This window comes from Sturnus vulgaris, chromosome 39 (assembly GCF_052056855.1).
Source record: "Sturnus vulgaris isolate bStuVul1 chromosome 39, bStuVul1.hap1, whole genome shotgun sequence".
Lineage (NCBI taxonomy): Eukaryota > Metazoa > Chordata > Aves > Passeriformes > Sturnidae > Sturnus > Sturnus vulgaris.
In genome coordinates this window covers 151,494-164,776 of record NC_142281.1, presented here as the reverse complement: position 1 = coordinate 164,776, position 13,283 = coordinate 151,494, and the positions used below count along the sequence as shown (strand labels likewise).

The 13,283-nt window shown below is 53.9% G+C and overlaps 2 protein-coding genes across 4 annotated transcripts; both read right to left on the bottom strand.

Annotated features, from left to right (window-relative positions):
- Positions 1-2,064: 2,064 nt before the first annotated feature.
- TINF2 (TERF1 interacting nuclear factor 2) lies at positions 2,065-13,227 on the bottom strand. Of its 3 annotated transcripts, none has more exons than XM_088155417.1 (11): positions 13,107-13,227; positions 11,930-12,122; positions 10,803-10,910; positions 9,869-9,970; positions 8,145-8,240; positions 6,515-6,614; positions 6,397-6,439; positions 6,259-6,314; positions 5,486-5,564; positions 3,484-3,566; positions 2,065-2,291 (listed from the first exon to the last, which is right to left on the bottom strand). In XM_088155417.1, the coding sequence occupies exons 1-10, from the start codon at positions 13,124-13,126 to the stop codon at positions 3,503-3,505; spliced, it is 861 nt and encodes a 286-aa protein (XP_088011543.1). In that variant the 5' UTR covers positions 13,127-13,227; the 3' UTR covers positions 2,065-2,291; positions 3,484-3,502. The 3 variants fall into 3 exon arrangements, with proteins under 3 accessions (XP_088011543.1, XP_088011544.1, XP_088011545.1); XM_088155418.1 differs by having other exon boundaries at positions 5,517-5,564; positions 13,107-13,199; XM_088155419.1 differs by lacking the exon at positions 8,145-8,240.
- LOC148220440 (uncharacterized) lies at positions 3,484-5,479 on the bottom strand. The gene is made up of 2 exons (XM_088155416.1): positions 3,649-5,479; positions 3,484-3,616 (listed from the first exon to the last, which is right to left on the bottom strand). The coding sequence occupies exon 1, from the start codon at positions 4,918-4,920 to the stop codon at positions 3,817-3,819; it is 1,104 nt and encodes a 367-aa protein (XP_088011542.1). The 5' UTR covers positions 4,921-5,479; the 3' UTR covers positions 3,484-3,616; positions 3,649-3,816.
- Positions 13,228-13,283: the final 56 nt, after the last annotated feature.

Below are 13,283 nucleotides of genomic sequence, written 5' to 3'. Positions count from 1 at the left end.
TACACCAAAATTCCACAAATTCACCCCAAAATTCCAGAAATTCACCCCAAAATGTCCAAATTTCACCCAAAATCCATCTGGGAATCCCAAAATTCATCTGGGAACCCCAAAATGTCCAAAAATTGACCCCAAAAATCCAGCTAAGATCCCAAAATTCCCAAAATTCCACCCAAAATCGGCCCAGGAGACCCAAAATTCCACAAATCCTCCCCCAAAAATACCAAAATTCCTCCAAAAATCTGCTCAGATTCCCAAAAATTCCCCAAAATCCCAAAATTTCCCCCAAATTTCCCAAAAATCCCAAATTTTCCCCCCGAATTTCCCCAAAACCTCCTCGAAATTCCCAAATTTTCCTCAAATTCCCCTCAGGAATCCCTCAAAATTCCCCCACAAATCCCAAAATTTCCGTCCAAGATCCCCAAAATTTCCCCAAATCCTTAAAATCCCTCCCAAAAAACCTCAAATCTCAAAAAATTCCCCCAAAATCTCCTCAGGATCTCCCAAAATTTCCCCCCAAACACCATAAAAATCCCTCAAAATTCCCTCCAGATTTTGCCAAAATCCTCCCCAAACCCCAAAATTCTCCCAAAATTCCCTCGGGATCCCCCAAAATCTTTTCAGCATCCCCCAAAATCCCCAAATTTCCCCTCAAATCCCCCTCAGGATCCCCAAAATTTCCCCCAAATTCCCTCAAAATTCCCTCAGGATTCGCCAAAATTCCTCAAATCCCCTCAGGACCCCCCCAAAATTCCCCCCCGGGGCTCACCAAAATCCCAAATTCCCCCCAAAAATTCCCTGAAATCCCCTCAAAATTCCCCCCCAAATCCCAAATTTTCTCCAAAATTCCCTGAAATTCCCCCAAAATTCCCAAAAATTCCCCAAAAAATCCCCCCCCCAAACCTCCGGCTTCTCTGCCTCTCTCAGCAGCACCACGAGGGCTTCGCTCGTCTCCGGCTCTTCCAGCGCTTTCCCTCAGCCGCGCCGTGGCCTGGAAAAGGCTCAAAAGTTCTGGAAAAAACTCGGGAATTCAAAAAAAATTCCCAATTTTTCCCAAATTTCCCGGTACCTGGCGAATTCTGGCGCTGTCGGGCTCCAGAAGCTCCGTGAGGAGCTGCTCCAAAGCGGGCGCCGCCATCTTGGAAAACGTGGGCGCAGCCATTTTAAATCAGGAAGAAAAGCGGAAGTGGGGCGGAGCGCCGCCGGAAGTGGGGCGGGGCTAAGCGGAGCGCTAGGCCGCTCGGAGGACTCGTCTATGGTATTAAAGCGGCAGGAGGGGTTTGGGGTTAAAAGTGGCGGTTTTGGGGATAAAAATGAGAAATTTGGGCAAAAATTGACCATTTTGGGGCTAAAACGGAGAGTTTGGGTCAAAGATGGGAATTTGTGCGTTAATATTGGTTTTTTTTGGGCGAAAAGAGGGGATGAAGGGGTGCAAAACGGGAATTTTGGGGGCCAAATGCAGCATTTTGGGGACGAATTGAGGATTAAGAGTTAAAAATGGAGATTTTTGCGGTAAAAAAATGAGAATTTGGGGCCTACAAACATTCAAATTGGGTATTAAACGGTTGTTTTGGAACCATAACGTTGATTTTGGTGCCAAAAAGTGCGATTTTGGGGTTATTTTAGGCCTGAAAAATGAGATTTTGGGGCTGAACCACCCTGATTTTAGGGTACAAAACGAGGATTTGAGGGCCAAAACCAACAATTTTGGGGCGGAATTGAGGATTTGGGGTGCGGAATGGGTGATTTTGGGGCTAAAAAGCGATTTTTTGGGGCGAAAATTTGACATTTTAGGGCGAAAATTTTGGGTTTTGTGGGAGGTGTTAAAAGGGCGACGCCGCCAGTGGGGCCCACAGGGGCCTTAAAGCGGCGATGCCCTTAAAAGGGCAAAGCCGCCTTAAAAGGGCAACGCTGCCTTAAAAGGGCAACACCGCCAGTGGGGCCCACACGGGCATTAAAGCGGCGATGCCCTTAAAAGGGCAACGCCGCCTTAAAAGGGCAACGCCGCCGACAAAGTGGGGCCCGCCGGAAGTTGTCGCCGGGAAATGACACCACGGACACAGCGACGACGTCACACGCGCGCTGCTGACGTCATCAGCGAACCTTTATTAAATAATAACGGACTCGGGAAGGGGAATCACGGCGGTGGGGGGAGGGTGAAAGGGAGGGGGAGGGGTCCGGGCCTGGCCACGCCCCCCCCTCAGGGCCTGGCCACGCCCCCCCGCAGGGCCAGCACAAGATGGAGGACGGAGCCCCCCTGGATTTTGTAGTCGGCCGCCGTCTTCTCATCGTTCCTGGGCGGGGGAAAAGCCACACCCAGTTAGGCCACGCCCACTTAGACCACACCCACTTTGAACCCCCATAGGCCACGCCACTCAGGCCACGCCCACCCCCCACTCAACCCCATTGAAAATCCAACTTTTAGGCCCAAATTTATCCAATTTTAACCCCAAATTTCCACGTTTTTGAGTTCAATTTGAAGCCCAAATTTTCTCGTTTTCACCCTGAAATCTAAACCCAAATTTATCAATTTTTTTTTCCCCCAGTTTTAACCCAAGTTTTCCCCGTTTTTTATCCCAGCTTTTCCAAATTCTAACCCCAAAATTTAAGCCCAAATTCGCCCATTTTTGCCCCAATTTCAACCCTAATTTTCCCCATTTTTCACTCAGATTTTAACCCCCAAATTTCTCCCTTTTCACCCAAATTTTTTCTATTTTTTTATTTAAATTTTAACCCCAAATTTGCCAATTTTTGCCCTGAATTGATCCCATTTTATCCCAATTTTAACCCATTTTTTTCTCATTCTTCTCTGAAACTTTCCCCATTTTTAACCTGAATTTTAACTCAAATTTCTGCATATTTACTCAAATTTTAATCCCAAATTTCCCCATTTCTCACTCATCTTTTCCCTATTTTTTATTTAAATTTTAACCCCAAATTCCCCCATTTTTACCCCGAATTTCAACCCAAATTTCTCCATTTTCCACCCAAATTTTCCCCATTTTTAACCCGAATTTTAACCCAATTTTCTCCATTTCTCCCCCAAATTTTTACCCCAAATTTCCTCCCTTTTTACCCCAATTTCAAACCCAATTTTCTCCCATCCTTAACTCGACTTTTAACCAATTTCCCCCACTTTTAACCCAATTTTAACCCCCAAATTTCCCCATTTTTAACCCTCAACTTCCCCACTTTCAACTTAAACCCCAACCCCAATTTTCTCCATTTTTAACCCAAATTTTCTCAATTTTTCGCCCAAATTTTCCGAATTTTTAACTTGAATTTCCCCCATTTTTAACCCCTTCAAGCCCCACCCACCCGACCACACCCACTTAGGCCCCGCCCCCATTTAAACCCCATTTCCCTCCCTTTTTTAACCCAAATTTTCCCATTTCCCACCCGAATCCCCCCCATTTAAACCCACCCGCCACCACGCCCCTTTAGGCCCCGCCCACCCGCGGCCACGCCCATTTAAGCCCCGCCTACATCTGCTTCCCGCTGTAGATCAGCCGCTGCTGCTGAGGGGGGATCCCTTCCTTCTCCTCCACGCGCTCCTTGATCCGCTCCACCTGCGCCAAAAAAACACATCTGGGCACCGCTGGCGCACACCTGGGCACACCTGGGGCACACCTGGGCACACCTGGGGCACACCTGGGCACATCTGGATGGAGCTGCGGCCGCAGCCGCTCTAAGCGGCCGCCGCTGGTTTTGGGAGATGTGGGCGCCGCCATTTTGGGCATGAGAGACCGGAAGTGGGGCGGAGCGCCGCCGGAAGTGGGCGGGGCTAAAGGGGCGCGCTGGGCGGCTCGGAGGACTCGTCTATGGTCGCGAAGCGGTGATGGGGGCGGTCCTAAAGGGGTGATGGCGGTGGGACGGACTGGGACGGACTGGGAGGGATCTGGGTGGGACTGGGAGGGAACTGGGAGGGACTGGGATGGACAAGGAGGGAACTGGGAGGGACTGGAGGGGAACTGGGATGGACTGCGAGGGACTGGGAGGGAACTGGGAGAGAAATGGGAGGGACTGGGAGGAGACCGGGATGAACTGGGAGGAAACTGGGAGGGACCTGGGAGGGATTGGGAGGGACTGGATGGACTGGGAAGGCACTGGGATGGAATGGGAGGGAACTGGGAGGGACTGGGATGGAATGGGAGGGAACTGGGAGGGACTGGGATCAAACTGAGAGGGACTGGGATAGACTGGGAGGGACTGGGATGAACTGGGAAGCACTGGAGTGACTGGGAGGAGACTGGGAGGGAACTGGGATGGACTGGGATGAACTGGGGAGGGAATGGAAGGGACTGGAGTGAACTGGGAGGGACTGGGTGGTGACTGGGAGGGGCTGGGAGGGAACTGGGATAAACTGGGATGGACTGGGAGGGAACTGGGATGGACTGGGATGAACTGGGGAGGGAATGGAAGAGACTGGAGTGAACTGGGAGGGACTGGGTGGTGACTGGGAGGGAACTGGGAGGGGACTGGGAGAGAATGAGAGAGACTGGGATGAACTGGGATGAACTGGAATGGACTGGAAGGGGACTGGGAGGGGACTGGGATGGACTGGGAGGGAACTGGGAGGGAACTGGGATGAACTGGGCAGTTACTGGGCCATACTGGGACACACCTGGGCCATACTGGGAGAGAATCAGGGGGGACTGCAAGGGCACTGGGGGAAACTGGGATGAACTGGCAGACGACTGGTCCATACTGGGAGGTCTTTAGAACAGACTGGGATGAACTGGGAGGCACTGGGAGGTGACTGGGTGTTACTGGGCGGGCACTGGGACAAACTGGGAGGGCACTGGGATAAACTGGGATGGACTGAGAGGGAACTGGGAGAGAATTCGAGGTTACTGGGATGAACTGGGAGGCACTGGGAGGACACTGCGAGGAACTGGGAGAAACTGGGAAGGACTGGGCCATAATGGGATGTGCTGGGCGGGCACTGGGATGAACTGGGATGGACTGAGAGGGAACTGGGATTAACTGGAACGGACTGGGAGGAACTGGGAAAGAATTAAAGGGAACTGGGAGGACACTGGGCCTTACTGGGATGAACTGGGAGAGCACTGGGGGGAACTTGGCAGGACTGGGAGGATGCTGGGCCTTACTGGGGAGCACTGGGAGCTTACTGGGATAAACTGGGAAACACTGGGAGGTTACTGGGGGGAACTGGGAGGGACTGGGACCAGTTTGGGTGACACTGGGAGGAAACTGGGAGAGAATTCTGGGTTACTGGGAGGGACTGGGATGAACTGGGAGGCAACTGGCGGTCACTGGGCTGAACTGGGAGCTCTCCTGGGGGAACTGGGAGGGACTGGGCCATACTGGGAGGAATTTAGAGGGGACTGGGATGAACTGGGAGTTACTGGGAGGATACTGGGCCATACTGGGACGCCCCTCTCCGTTACTGGGATCAAACTGGGAGACCCCTGGGGCTTCCCCCCTTCCCCCAGCCCGGCCCTTACCGACCCAAACTGGTCCTTACTGGTTTATACTGGTCCAAACTGGGAGCTCACCTTGTCCGTGGGCTCGATGTCGATCTCGATCTCCTTCCCCGTCAGCGTCTGTAGGGGGCGCCATCATCCCACAATGCACCGCGCTCGCCCCTCACGCTCCCCCCCGCCAAAACCCCGCCCGAAACCTCCCCAAAATCCGCGCTTTTCACCCCAAATCTCCTCCGAGCCTCCCCGCCCCTCACGGAGATGGCGGAAAATCGCCGGATTTGCCCGAAATCCGCGTTTTTCGCCCCAAAAAAACCTTGACTTTGATGAGCATCGTGGCGGCTGCGGCGCCTTCGGTGCCGCCAAGCGGAAGCGGAAGCGCGGTCCCGCCCTCTGCGCCCTCAGTGCCCAAACCCAAAATGGCGGCCGAGGCACTTCCGGCCTCTCAGCCAATCACATCGCTGCGCCCGCCTTTTGCCGGCAACAAAAATGGCGGCGTCTGTAGTTCTGAGCTCGCTTCCGGGTTCTAAACGCACCCCATTGTTTGGAGGCGCTGTCAATCAAAGCGGCTCCAACCCGCCTTTCAGACCGCGCCATTTTGTGCCGGAGTGGGGGGGGCGAAACGGAAAAACCCCAAAAAATGCCTTATTTGACCCCAAATTTTGCTGTTTAAACGCCTAATGACGTCAAAACAATTGTCTTACCCATCCCTAGCCGTGCTTTGCTGCCATTGGGACCCAAAATGCCCCCAAAACCTCATTGGCTGCACTAATCCCCCCCCCGATTCGAATGGTTCATCCCAATCTTCCCCACTCACGGTACGGGGAGAAGCGGAGTGGGCGGAGCCTGCGGCGAAGGGGGCGGCGCTTCATCCTAATTAATCCAGCAATTAATAATTAATTTGCGGCATAACTAGCGAGTCAATTGGAGGGGGGATGTGGGCGTGGCTACTCACGGGGGCGTGGCTTTCTGCGCCGAAAGTGGGCGTGGCACCGGCGCTGTGGGTGGAATATATGCAAATTAAGCGTCTAATTTGCATGTCAACCCCACCCTCCTTTTTAAGCTCCGCCTACCTGGGTGGGCGTGGCCAACCTCCGCCCAATAGAGGCGCAGGATGGGGAGGGGGCGTGTCCTGGAGCCCGGGGGGGCGTGGCTTCGGCAGAGCCTCTCCAGCTGCGCCATAAAAGGAAAAAAAAGGGGCGGGGCTTAAATCAAGGGGAAGATCCTGGCAAAATTTTTGGGGGGAAATTTTGGGGATTTTGGGGAAATTTTGGGGGAATTTGAGGGATTTCGGGAAGGATTGGGGGGTTTAAAGTGAATTTTGTGGATTTTGGGGGAATTTGGGGGGATTTTCGTCAATTCTGGTGGATTTTGGGCCAAATTTTGGGCTGAATTTTGGGGTTTTTTGTTAATTTCGGAGAGGATTTTGGGGTGACTTTCACTGGTTTCGGTTGATTTGGGGAGGTTTTTGTTAATTTGGGGCCAATTGGGGCCAATTTGGGGTGAATTTCAAAAATTTTGGTTGATTTCAGATTATTTTGAGTGAATTTTGGGGGAATTTTATCTGAATTTTTGGTGAATTTCAGGTCAATTTTGGATGAAGTTCGAGTTTATTTCTCTTTATTTTCATTCATTTTGGTGAATTTCGGGCTACTTTTATTAATTTCTAAAATTTTTTATAATCTCCATTAATTTTGGGTGACTTCCATTAATTTTTGCTGATTTTGGGCGAATTTCTGGTGAATTTTTTGGGTGAATTCCTGTTTATTTCCTTCAATTTTGGGTGAATTTCGGGCTCCTTTTATTAATTTCTAAATTTTGGATAATCCCCATTAATTTTGGGTGGCTGCCATTAATTTTTACTGATTTTGGCCAAATTTTAGTGAATTTTGGGTGAATTTCGGGTGAATTTTTGCTGATTTTGGCCAAATTTTGGCTGAATTTTTTGGTGAATTTTGGCTGAATTTCGGGTGAATTTTGGGAGAAATTTGGGTGAATTTTGGCTGAATTTTGGGTGAATTTTGGCTGAATTTCAGATGAATTTTGGGAGAATTTTGGGCGAAATTTGGGTTAATTTTGGTTGAATTTTGGGGAGAATTTTGGGTGAATTTTTGGGTTAATTTTGGGTAAATTTGGGATGAAATTCTGGCTGAATTTCTGTTTATTTTCATTAATTTCGGGTGAATTTCAAGCTCCTTTCATCAATTTTATTTTTTTTTACAATCCCCATTAATTCTGGGTGACTTCCATTAATTTTTGCTGATTTTGGCCGAATTTTGGGTGAACTTTTTGGTGAATTTTGGCTGAATTTTGGGTGAATATTGGAAGAATTTTTGGGTGATTTTTTGAGTGGATTTCGGGTGAATTTGGGGTGAAATTTTGGGCAAATTTTGGGTGAATTCCTGTTTTTTTTTCATTAATTTTGGGTGAATTTCGGTTTCATTTTATTATTTTTTAATTTTTTTATATAATCCCCATTAATTTTGGGTGAATTTCAAGCTCCTTTTATCAATTTTAATTTTTTTTTTCCAATCCCCATCAATTCTGGGTGACTTCCATTAATTCCCATTAATTTTGGGCGATTTTTCGCCGATTTTTGGCTCCATTTCCATATAAGGAAACAAGGGGGCGGGGCTTAGCCATATAAGGCGAGGTGGGCGTGGCCCGGGGGTTTAAGCCACGCCCACACCTGGCGGGACTCACCTGGGCCAGGTCGGGGGGGGGCAGGGCGCTCTCCAGGCGGCGCAAAAATTCCAGGAAAAGATTCCCGAGAGAATCCCGGAACCGCGGCCCGTACTCCTGGGGGGAACTGGGATAAACTGGGAGGGACTGGGAGGGACTGGGAGGGAACTGGGATGGACTGGGAGGGAACTGGGATAAACTGGGAGGGAACTGGGATGGACTGGGAGGGAACTGGGATGGACTGGGAGGGAACTGGGAGGGACTGGGAGGGACTGGGAGGGTACTGGGAGGGACTGGGAGGGACTGGGAGGGAACTGGGAGGGACTGGGAGGGACTGGAAGGGACTGGGAGGGAACTGGGAGGGACTGGGAGGGACTGGGAGGGACTGGGATGGAACTGGGAGGGACTGGGAGGGACTGGGAGGGACTGGGAGGGACTGGGAGGGAACTGGGAGGGACTGGGAGGGAACTGGGAGGGACTGGGAGGGACTGGGAGGGTACTGGGAGGGACTGGGAGGGACTGGAAGGGTACTGGGATGGACTGGGAGGGACTGGGAGGGAACTGGGAGGGAACTGGGAGGGGACTGGGAGGGACTGGGAGGGACTGGGAGGGACTGGGAGGGAACTGGGAGGGGACTGGGAGGGACTGGGATGGACTGGGAGGGACTGGGATGGACTGGGATGGACTGGGAGGGAACTGGGATGAACTGGGAGGGAACTGGCAGGGACTGGGAGGGACTGGGAGGGAACTGAGATCAAACTGGAATAAAATGGGATGGACTGGAATAGACTGGGATCAAACTGGGATGGACTGGGATGGACTGGGAGGAACTGGGATGGACTGGGAGGGACTGGGAGGGGACTGGGAGGGACTGGGATAAACTTGCTGGGGACTGGGATAAACTGGGAAGGACTGGGATGGACTGGGATGGAACTGGAATGAATTGGGAGGGACTGGGATGGACTGGGATCAAACTGGGAGGGAACTGGGAGGGACTGGGACCAAACTGGGATGGACTGGGATCAAACTGGGAGGGAACTGGGAGGGACTGGGACCAAACTGGGATGGACTGGGACCAAACTGGAATGGACTGGGATAAACTGGGAGGGGACTGGGCCATAGTGGGCCCTACTGGGAGATCACTGGTTGGAACTGGTCCTTACTGGGAGCGCACTGGGATGCGAGTGGCACGTTACTGGTTTATACTGGGATGAACTGGGATGAATTGGCAGTGGCTTGGGAGCTTACTGGTTCATACTGGGAAGGACTGGGAGGACCAGTAACTGGGAGTTACTGGGAGGAACCTGAGCAGTTACTGGTTTATACTGGGAGGAACTGGGAGGACCCTGAGGGGTTACTGGTTCATACTGGGAGGGACTGGGAGTTACTGGGAAGACCCTGAGGGGTTACTGGTTCATACTGGGAGGGACTGGGAGTTACTGGGAAGACCCTGAGGGGTTACTGGTTCATACTGGGAGGGACTGGGAGTTACTGGGAGGACCCTGAGGAGTTACTGGTTCATACTGGGAGGGACTGGGAGTTACTGGGAGGACCCTGAGGAGTTACTGGTTCATACTGGGAGGGACTGGGAGGACCCTGAGCAGTTACTGGTTCATACTGGGAGGGACTGGGAGGACCCTGAGCAGTTACTGATTCATACTGGGAGGAACTGGGGGCTCACTGGGAAGCTACCAGGATGAACTGGCAGGGGGTTACTGGTTTATACTGGTCCATACTGGTCTCACCTGCAGGAAGGGCTCCAGGCCCCGCCCACTTCCCAGAATTCCCAGCACCTGCTCCCGGAAGCTCTCCTCGGCCACGGCCACCAGGGGGCGCCCCTGCAGCGTCTGGGGGGCGGGGCCTGCCTCAGGACACGCCCCCTTTGGCCATATATGGATATGGGGAGGGGCTGGGCTGGCCACGCCCCCTTTCCCCGTATGTGGGCAGAGGGAGGGGAGGGGTGGGGCTGGGAAATGGCACCAGTTCATCCCAGTTCATCCCAGTATGGCCCCAGTTCATCCCAGTATGGCTCGAGTCCCATCCCAGTTCATCCCAGTATGGCACCACTTCATCCCAGTTCACCCCAGTATGGCCCCAGTTCCATCCCAGTTCACCCCAGTATGGTCCCAGTTCATCCCAGTATGACCCCAGTTCATCCCAGTATGGCCCCAGTTCATCCCAGTTCATCCCACTATGACCCCACTTCATCCCAGTATGGCCCCAGTTCATCCCAGTATGGCCCCAAAACCCTCCCAGTTCATCCCAGTATGCACTCAGTCCCATCCCAGTCCATCCCAGTATGGTCCCAGTTCATCCCAGTATGACCCCAGTTCATCCCAGTATGGCCCCAGTTCATCCCAGTTCATCCCACTATGACCCCACTTCATCCCAGTATGGCCCCAGTTCATCCCAGTATGGCCCCAAAACCCTCCCAGTTCATCCCAGTATGCACTCAGTCCCATCCCAGTCCATCCCAGTATGGCCCCAGTTCATCCCAGTATGACCCCAGTTCATCCCAGTATGGCCCCAAAACCCTCCCAGTTCATCCCATTTCATGCCAGTATGGCCCCACTTCATCCCAGTCCCCTCCCAGTCCGTCCCAATCCATCCCAGTTCCTCCCAGTCCCTCCCAGTCCATTCCAGTCCATCCCAGTCCCTCCCAGTCCATCCCAGTCTCACCCCGAGGGCGTGGCCAGCCCCTGGCCCCTCCCCCTCCGGGAAGAGCCAATCCAGCGCGTCCAGCACGGCGGGGGAGGGGCCGACCTCCCGCAGCAATGACGTCACCACCTGTAGGGGGGAGGGGGTAGGGTGGGGGCGGGGCTGGAGCCTTTAGGGGTGACGTCATCACATGGGGAGGGGCTTTGGGACGCAGTGGGCGTGGCCTGGAGCTCTCCATGCCCATAAAAGGACTTAGGGGGTGGAGTTTAGAATGGGGTGTGGCTTAGCCCAAAGGGGGCGTGGCCTGAGCCCCTTAATAGGCGGGGTTTTAAGTAGTGGGCGTGGCCTAAATGGCAATGGGTGTGGCCTAAACCACCAAGATCTTAAGTGGGCGGGGCTTAGAGTGGTGGGTGTGGCCTAAAATGAGCTGGGTACGGTCTAAGTGGAAGTGGGCGTGGCCTAGCACACAGCGGGCGGGGTTTAGAGTGATGAGCATGGCCGAACTCGAAGTGGGAGTGGCCAACAGGAAGTGGGCGTGGCCTAACCAGGACTGGGAGAGGCCTAAATATTGAAATGGCACAAAATAGGCGGGGTTTAGTGTGCTGGGCGTGGCCTAACAGCAAGTGGGTGGAGCCTAACCGGAAGTGCTGGGGCATACCCGGAAGTGGGTGCTACCCGGCACCCCATAGGCGTGGCCTAACATAGTGGGCCTGGGCTAATGCGAAGTGGGCGTGGCCTAAAGGAACTGGGTGTGGCTTCAGTCCCAAAAGACCAAAATTAGGCAGAGTTTAGTGGTGGGCGTGGCCTAAAATCAACTGGGCGTGGCCTAACCGGAAGCGGGCGAGGCCTAACCGGAAGTGGGTGAGGCCTAACGGGAAGTGGGCAATGCTTAACCGGAAGCAGGTGTGGCCTAACTGGAAATGGGTGTGGCCTCACCAGAAGCGGGCGGTGCCTAACTGGAAGTGGGCTTCTGGCCTAACCGGAAGTGGGTGTGTGGCCTAACCGGAAGTGGGTGTGTGGCCTACTTGGAAGTGTGTGGCCTAACCGGAAATGGTGTGGCCTTAGTGGAAGCGGGCGTGGTGTAACCGGAACTAGACATGGCGTCACCGGAAGTGGGCGAGGCCTAACCGGAAGTGGGCCGGGCCTACCTGAGCCCTCAGCCCCAGGCTGAGGCGGGCGCGGTGCCGGGGCTGCAGCAGCCCCGGGGCCCCTCCCCCAACGGCCTCGAGCAGCGCCAGGAGCCGCCCCCAGCCCCGCCCATCCAGGCCACGCCCACTCAGGCCACGCCCCCTCAGGGCCCACCAGGCCCCGGCCAGGGCCAAGCGCAGGGAGGGGGAGGGGCTGGGGAGGGGGGGGGGGGGAGAGAGAGAGAGACCAGTTTGGACCAGTTCATCCCAGTATAAACCAGTATAGACCAGGATCATCCCAGTTCATCCCAATGATTCCCCAGTGCTTCCCAGTTCATCCCAGTACAAACCAGTAAGGACCAGTAACCCCCCCAGAGTCTCCCAGTCCATCCCAGTAACATCCCAGTATAAATCAGTTCATCCCAGTTCATCCCAGTGATTCCCCAGTGCCTCCCAGTCCATCCCAGTACAAACCAGTATGGACCATTAACCCCCCCAGCACCTCCCAGTGCACTCCCAGGTCATCCCAGTTCATCCCAGTATGGACCAGTCTGCTCGCAGTGAGCTCCCAGTTCATCCCAGTCCATCCCAGTCCATCCCAGTTCATCCCAGTGATCCCCCAGTGCTTCCCAGTATAAACCAGTATAGACCAGTGTCCTCCCAATTCATCCCTTTAACCCTCCAGTGCCTCCCAGTAAAAACCAGTATAGATCAGGACCATCCCAGTTCATCCCAGTGCCCTCCCAGTGCCTCCCAGTATAAACCAGTATAGACCAGGAACATCCCCGTGCTCTCCCAGTAACTCCCAGTTCATCCCAGTGACCTCTCAGTGCCTCCCAGTATAAACCAGTAAAATCCCAGTTCATCCCAATGGCCTCCCAGTGCCTCCCAGTATAAACCAGTAGAGACCAGGAACATCCCAGTCCATCCCAGTCCTTTCCAGTTCACTCCCAGTTCATCCCAGTCCCTCCCAGTTTGATCCCAGTCCCTCCCATTTCACTCCCAGTCTCTCCCAGTCCCTCCCAGTTCACCCCCAGTTTATCCCAGTCCTTTCCCAGTCGTTCCCAGTCCCCCCCACTCCCTCCCAGTTTGATCCCAGTCTCTCCCAGTTCATCCCAGTCCGTCCCAGTTCCCTCCCAGTCTCTCCCAGTTCACTCCCAGTCCTTTCCCAGTCCCTCCCAGTCCCCCCCACGCTCACCTGACGTCACTCCCGGCCATCCCCGGCCGTTTCCCGGGCTCCCCGTGACGTCACTTCCGCCGCAGCCCCGGCGGTTCCCGGGACGCTCCGGTAGCGGCGGCGGCGGCGCGCCGCGAGTGACGTCATCACGCCGCGCCGCTCTCGCTCCCCATTGGCCGCCGCTTCAGCCAATCCCGA